Raw genomic sequence first — 7,921 nt, 5'->3', positions numbered from 1 at the left:
TATAATTCAGATCAACGGTTAAAACAATTGGAACACCGGTGTTTTCAATACACCTGAAACTCTTCCTTTACAATATTAAACACAAGATAGAAGAACTTGAAACATTGGGTGTTTTGGGCCTCATTGGGCCGAGAGGGACATGAGTTGGACAAAGAGACAAAAACTTCTAAAGAAATCATACAGTGGACCCATTTCAACAAAAATATTGATCCAAGTCTTTTCAGTATATTGACACAAACATTAATGTATATGCATTTCATCTGTGCATCGTTATCTTTTCTCAAAATTTCAAGTACATGTATGGTCATTGGTCAGGCATTTAAAAGTGTACTTTTAAGTTTTAACTGTAAGTAGTTCTGTGATTTATATCCATAATCACGAATTACATAACTAAAAATAAATAATAGACTTTGATCCTAAACCCTAACTTGATATAGTCATTTATGAATATATATTTTCGGTCAATTTGTATATAAATATAAATTATACTAAATTCATATGAGTATGATAGTATATATAAAAATTGATAAAATATTAAAAGGTTAGTATATTAGCGGAAAAAATTTATTAATCCTTTATAATTTCTAATTTTTTGAAAAGAAAAAGAATGGTAGGAGTCATTATTAAATTATTATTATTTAAAAAAATTATTAGTAATCCACTTATTATTTGTTGAAAGATGAGCAATCACACTCTAATTCAAGAATATGAAACATGTAGACTTGGATAAAATCTTTGATTTATTTTCTATAATCTACAGCAGGTTTCAAAAAGATTTTTTTTAAAGGTAAAAGGATGCAAAACGATGTCGTTTTCGGTTTTAGAAGAACAAGAGCAAATGTGAATCCACATGCTTCCTCAATCATCATCTTGTTCTTCATCTCGTTGTTGTTGTTTGATTCTCAAATCCAATCCCAAATTCATCGTTTTAGGGTTTTGAGAACTCTCAATTAGTTTACAAATCAACACCATTGCAGCCACCTCTCCTCCCTCTATCGCCAACTCACCGCATCCCAGCCATGCACCGGAGCCTCGCCAATTCCTCCGTGATTTCCTGCTGAAAAACGGTACGGAACTCTGTTTTAGGGTTTCGAACTATCTATCTCTCAATTACTCCGTTTTTTCTTTTTCTTTTTCTTTTTTCTGTACTTTATTTATTTATTTATTTATGTTTATTTTTGTTGCAGAGGCTATTGTTGGTCGAAGTTTGATTCTTTAGTGCGTCTGTGTGGTGGTGGTGGTGGTGGTTGTTGTTGAAAAGATGTTTCAGTTTCATCCACAAGGAACTCAAAAACAGAGTTGTACTCTGCTTGCTGTCACCGGTGGCTCTGAGCAGAAGCTGCCACCACCACAGGATCAGCTCAATTATCCATTCCCTCAGCTGGTTTCTTCAGGGCGTCTTGAGGTATAAAGATAGAGACTTTATAGTATTGTAATGCAGCTTTCAATAGCTTAGATTTTGATGAGTTGTGATGTGGTTTAGGAGAGTCAAAATGGCGCCGATGCCATTTAGTTCATTTAGCTGACTTAACATTACAATGCTGGTTTTAGTGGCTAGATTTTGATATTTTGCATGTAGACATGGTTTTTCATGTGATGCAATAGTATTTAGTAAACCAAACTTACTGGGAAAACGGCTTAGTGTTGTTGTAATGTGGATTTGCAGCTATTTGTTTTGGTGGGAGAAGGGGGTATAGACTTTGGAATTTAGGAAAAATGTGTTTTGTGTAGTGGTCTTAGGTGGTGTTTTTTCTTTTTTTAAGTATAGAGATATTCCTGAGTAGATTGTTGTTGGTGTAGGTTCAAGTCCTGAGCAATCCTGATAAGGAGCAGTTTCGGAAAGTTCTGGATACATATCAGCCAAATTTTGTTTACTTACAAGGGGAGCAGCTAGCCAATGGTGAAGTTGGTTTGCTGGTTTGGCAGGGTGTGAAATTGTCTAATCCTGACGATATAACAGAGCTCTTTGGTTCCACATTGCCAACTGCTGTATGTATTTTCATAAATTAGCTGCCCCATAATCTATTTATTTATTTATTTTCTTTTTTATGTGATTCTTGTTATAAGGGCTGTAGGATACACATAATATGGTTGTAGAAAGCAAGTGTGTGTATAAGTAGAACTGCCACTTCCCATATATAGGAATTAGGAACACAGAGTTTCATGCTAAGAAAAATGTTAGATCAGTGGTGTTGCATAGAAATTTGTAATCACACTAATATTGAACTTGCCAATGCTATGTTTACGGCTGGTTAATTGGATAAAGTTTTAAATGTTGAATTACTAGAGTATTTAGATTTAGGAATAACAGAGTATGAAGAGTTTGTGCTACTTGGAAACAGCTCGTAAAATTTACTTGTGTTTCTCACACTTTCAAGGTCTATGCCAGTTGGAATCAATATTTAAGATTACATAATATTGTCTGATCATATACGAACTATTTGGCTTATTTGATTGTGATTTGTGATATTTCTCTCCAACCTCTGCTCCTTGGTTGGCTTTATTGGTAGTATGTATTCTATTGGATATAATTTGAACAACTTCTACAGGTTTATTTAGAAATACCAAATGGAGAAGATTTTGCAGAGGCTCTTCATGTTAAGGTAATTCTGTCTAAGGTTGCATGAGAAAAATTGGTGTTAATTGTCAATGTACTGCTTTTATTGAGTACTGATAAAATGATGGGTGGTGTTATACTTAAAATTTCTTATTTCTTAAGGGGTTGATTGGATTGTAAATTTTTTTTAAATCATTTTTAATTTTACTTTCGAATTTAGGAAATGCATTTGGCCTTAAAAGACATTTCTGGTTTCAAATTGTGGAATAAAAAAAATGTTTGATCTGTAAAACTAAATTTCATTTTCAACTACTTAAGCATTTTAATTAAAAATTAATACATCTGCCAATTTACCTATTTGCTTGTGTATTACAAAATTAAGAAGTAAAAAACTGAATGTAATTATATTTTGTCAAAACATACTTATTAAATATATATTTCATTAGTAATTTTATGAATAACTACTTTTTCATAGTGACAAGGACTCGAAACCAGAAATAACCAGTAGTGAGTGAAGTTAACGCAAAAAAGGAAAAAAAGTTTTCATAAATATATTCCAAATATCTTTTAAGAAGTGCTGGAAAGGCGGAAATAACATTTTCTCATTTTCTGAAACATGGCTCTTTTATGAAATGTTTTCATAAAAATATTTTTATCGACTTGCAACCAAACATTTTTATGTGTATTTTCTATTTTATCGAAAATGAAGTAGAAAATGGGTAAACCACTTACACCCTAAGAACTTATGGGGGAACTGATTCTTTTTAGTTTTGAATTTGCAGGGAATTCCGCATGTGATATTCTGGAAGAATGCGTTTTCTTATTTTGCTGCATGCCATTTTCGTCAAGCATTTCTTTCAGTGGTCCAGAGGTATGTTATTGTATATCTGTTTGCCACTAGTACAAAATGGCATATTATGTCTAAAAATAGTAATAAACTAGAAGTATGCTTTTTTTCCCTGGTTTAACAATTTTGAGAGTAACCAAATATTCAATGCTATTTTAACATTTCTTTTGCAGTTCATCTACACATACATGGGATGCTTTCCATCTTGCACGTGCCTCTTTTGAGTTTTACTGTGTTCAAAACAGCCATGTACTTCCTACCGACAGCAATGATGCTGATAGTGAGATGGGGCCACACCTTATGGGTGACTGTCTCAAAATTAACATTGACCCTCCTGAGGTGGCCGAAGAAGATGACGACGATGATGAAAATTCCTCAGGCGATCTTCCTGCTATAAAGATACATGATGATGAAGTGAACTTGAGATTTCTCATTTGTGGTGCACCTTCTGGCGTTGTAAGCTGTGAAATCCTACTCCTTGTTTTGTCTGCTAAACCACACTTAAGCGTGCACTTTGCCACACGCACAGATGCATGTATAATTGTACTTTCCCGTAGTAGATGTGATTTGCTAACACATGGGCTTGTTTCTTTTCAGGACGAGTCATTGCTGAGATCTTTGGAGGATGGACTCAGTGCTCTCTTAACTATTGAAGTATGATCACTATAGTTAATCAAAATAATCTTAGTTGGACCAAACTCTCTTTTTTGCGAAATCTTAAAGATATATATCCCCTTTTTCAAGCAAAAGATTTTTCTGTTTACCAAATGGTGGAATGCTTGCCTTTTCATTATCATTCAGCCTGATGGTCTTTCCATGGAGTCCATCATTAACCATCTGTCCTAAAAGTATACGTTGTTGGTTAGAGTTACATGAATGATTTTATCTTAACACATCCCCTCACCAAGACCCTCATTGGTGGACGTGTCTGTGTTTGTGTCTTAAACACATCCATGATTTATGTTGTTGTTTTAAGAGCTTTTTTGTTTTCTTATTTTATATTGTTTTGTCACAATTTTTTCCACCTCTTCAAGGTGATGTCTGAGGTAATTTTCTCAATTTACTTATTTTAAAATTTCAGATCCGTGGTTGCAAGCTCCATGGCAAGTTTAGGTATGTTCTGCATGTTGATATAACTTGTGACTAGTTGTTTTGATGACTTTTATATCTTTTCTCTTTTTCATTTTTTCAATTTATATATCTTTGTCTATTTTTCATTAGGACTGTATAATGGAGGTATTGCCACTATGTAACATATATCTTTCTGCTTTGGTACAGTGCACCCCCACCACCTCTTCAGGCAGCTGCTTTTTCTCGTGGAGTTGTTACCATGCGATGTGATATATCTACCTGTAGTTCAGCACATATCTCTCTTCTGGTATCAGGCAGTGCACAAACGTGTTTCAACGATCAGGTATCCTCTGAATGTTCCTTGTTGGGTTTACGTATGATACAAAATCAAGCAATTTATTCTATGAACTCTGTAAGATATGAGTTGTGCAGGTAACTTTTTCCTACTGAAAATTTTATCTTATTCTTTGTTCTGTCTGCATTACTTTTCAAGCTCTTGGAGAGTCATATAAAAAATGAAATAATTGAGAAGAGTGAAATAGTTCATGCACAACTCAACGACGGGAACAAACAGAGTTCTTCCGAACCTCGCAGATCTGCTTCAATTGCTTGTGGAGCACCTGTATTTGAAGTTTGCATGAAGCTTCCTCAATGGGCCTTGCAGGTTTTTATGGTTCTTATTCTTTTGAATGTTCTTTATCCTAATGTTATCTTTATTGGTGTTGTTTAAGCAGTTTATGAATGAGTCTTCCCTTGCAAGTTGATAGTCTTATAGTTGGGACCCTTTATGGTTTTAGTTCTATGTGGCTGCCATTTTAAGAAATAGGATTAAAAAATATTGTAATGGGAAAGAAACAATGTCTATGTGTTTGATACAGGGAAAGGAGTCTTGAAAATTGAACTCTTGCATTTATGTAGGGTATCTATGTTGTTTCAAGTCTTTCTTTCTTGTTTTGGAAAATCTCATTAAAAATACCTTGATATAAAGCATATTGCCTAATTATATCCTGTGATCTTTGGAATTGAGTATACTTAAGCATATTAGTTGTTTCTTGTTATTGAAGTTATGATGAAGTTAAAATGTGCTCTTCTTTATGTTTCTTTTTCTGGTTTCTGATCATATTTTTTGTTGCTCCCCTTCAGATTTTGAGACAGCTAGCACCTGATATTTCTTATCGAAGTTTAGTTGCACTTGGCATTGCTAGTATTCAGGGGTTGCCTGTAGCATCTTTTGAGAAAGATGATGCTGAGCGCTTACTTTTCTTCTATCAAGGCTGTGATAAAGATAGCTATGCAAACAATACGATTTTCAGCAGTCCTCCTGGTTGGTTGAAACCACCCCCTCCTACTAGAAAGAGGTATGAACCAACCCAAGGAGCAAGTCTTGCCCTTCATGATGGCGCCTTTGCAGGGGATGGTGCTGTTCGAAAAGTAGATGAAGAAGAAAGGGATGGGAAAATGGCAAATGGGATCAGCACACCCTTAACTCCAGCCAGGCAGAGATTGAAAGTATCAGCAATGAGGCCAATTCCTCATGTTCGTCGCCATAGAATGACACCTTTTAGTGGACCTTCTCAGACAGATGGTTTTGATGGTGCCCCAGTTGAGCCTCATTTGCCTATTGTTGTCCCTGCAAAGAGGAGTAGCATTGGATCAACTTCTGCATCACAGAGAAAATCATTTTTAGGAGCCGCCCAGTCTAAGCAGGTTATTTCATTGAACCCATTGCCTTTGAAGAAACATGGTTGTGGCAGAGGCCCAGTACAGACCTGCTCTGAGGTGAGTTTTTATTTGGTCATTATCTTTACTATGATTTTCAGTATTGTTTAAAAACACATTACTTGACTTACGTTACTAAATCATATTTGGTTAGCCAATATCTTCATGATGCAATTTTGAAAACTTTAACAATTTAATTATTTTTAATTTCTGTTAGGAGGAATTTCTTAAAGATGTCATGGAGTTTTTAATTATTCGGGGACATAACCGATTGATTCCCCAAGGAGGCCTTGCCGAGTTCCCTGATGCTATACTCAATGGAAAACGCCTTGATCTTTACAACTTGTATAAAGAGGTGAGTTTGTCAAACTCTGTTCCTTGGCAAATGACAATGATAATGAATGAACTTTTTTTTATTTATTTTAAATGTTGTTATTTGATTTGTTGGTATTTTAGGTGGTTACCAGGGGAGGATTTCATGTTGGCAATGGCATCAACTGGAAAGGACAAATCTTCTCAAAGATGCGCAATTACACAACCACCAATAGAATGACTGTATGTTCGATGGCTGTTTGTATCTCACCCTTGCATGATCTATCATATTTTGTCATGTAGTCTCCGGAATTCCAATTAAGTTTTTGAGATTTCAAATATTGGAAACACATTGTTTTTTTCTAATCCTATGTATGGCACAAGAAATTAAATGCTATGATTAAGGTTTTTAACATAATTTGTCTTCTTCTGCAGGGAGTTGGAAATACACTTAAAAGACATTATGAAACCTACCTTTTAGAATATGAATTAGCACATGATGATGTGGATGGGGAGTGCTGCTTGTTGTGTCACAGGTCTGTGCTTAATATTTATTTATTTTTAATAATTATTTAATATGAAACCTTCCTTCTTGTTCTGGTGCATACAGTACAAGAATCTATTTTTGGTAAATTCTTTCTTACAATATGTCAACTGTTTAACAGTAGTGCAGCTGGGGATTGGGTGAATTGTGGTATATGTGGCGAGTGGGCGCACTTTGGATGTGACAGAAGACAGGGGCTAGGGGCATTCAAGGTAATAACGTCACTTGCCATATTGTTGCATATATGAAGAATCATGATTTTATTTTGTGCAATACCATTCTCATTTGTTCCTTCAATTATATTTAAAGATTCGTTTTTCTTCTGACAAACTTTGCAGGATTATGCAAAAACAGATGGGCTAGAATATATATGTCCTCACTGTAGTGTTACAAATTTCAAGAAGAAACAAAGTGTTGCTAATGGGTATTCTCAAGGGTCAATGTCGTCGCGACCCCTTTGATACGGTTTGGCCTCTCCCCTTTCTCGGAATGGCTGGCAATTAGTTCCTTTTGTTGGAATTTGTCTGTAACCATAATGTTTTAGATTAGATTAGTGAAGTATAGGCGAAGAAAATTTGAGAATTAGAGTCAATTAGGTTTAAGCAACACAGGTTTTATTAGGAGTAGGATCTCCTTAACCCCCCTTATACCTTTGTTGTTGACCAAGGGGGGGACAAATCACAAACAAATTAGAACTTCTACCGCTTTGGTGGCCCATCAAGCCCTCCATTATGAGCAGTGACTTCCAAGTTTGCTTTATTCTCTGTCCTATTTTGTATTTAAAGGAAATTGTATAGTCATATTCACTGAGTATCATGATATGAATTTTTTTTATTTTTATTTTTTTTCAATAGAAGTCTTTTCACTTTTA

The 7,921-nt window shown here is 34.9% G+C and overlaps 1 protein-coding gene across 1 annotated transcript; it reads left to right on the top strand.

Annotated features, from left to right (window-relative positions):
- Positions 1-509: 509 nt before the first annotated feature.
- Positions 510-7,921, top strand: LOC112726678 (AT-rich interactive domain-containing protein 4). Its single transcript, XM_025776173.3, has 16 exons — positions 510-1,067; positions 1,188-1,405; positions 1,801-1,989; positions 2,550-2,603; positions 3,340-3,428; positions 3,578-3,860; positions 4,002-4,058; positions 4,486-4,517; positions 4,683-4,818; positions 4,969-5,139; positions 5,619-6,254; positions 6,412-6,549; positions 6,651-6,749; positions 6,942-7,042; positions 7,172-7,262; positions 7,389-7,921. The coding sequence occupies exons 2-16, from the start codon at positions 1,262-1,264 to the stop codon at positions 7,509-7,511; spliced, it is 2,343 nt and encodes a 780-aa protein (XP_025631958.1). The 5' UTR covers positions 510-1,067; positions 1,188-1,261; the 3' UTR covers positions 7,512-7,921.

This window comes from Arachis hypogaea, chromosome 12 (genome assembly GCF_003086295.3).
Source record: "Arachis hypogaea cultivar Tifrunner chromosome 12, arahy.Tifrunner.gnm2.J5K5, whole genome shotgun sequence".
NCBI lineage: Eukaryota > Viridiplantae > Streptophyta > Magnoliopsida > Fabales > Fabaceae > Arachis > Arachis hypogaea.
The sequence above is the reverse complement of the archived record's forward strand: the minus strand, read 5'-3'. Positions and strand labels throughout refer to the sequence as shown.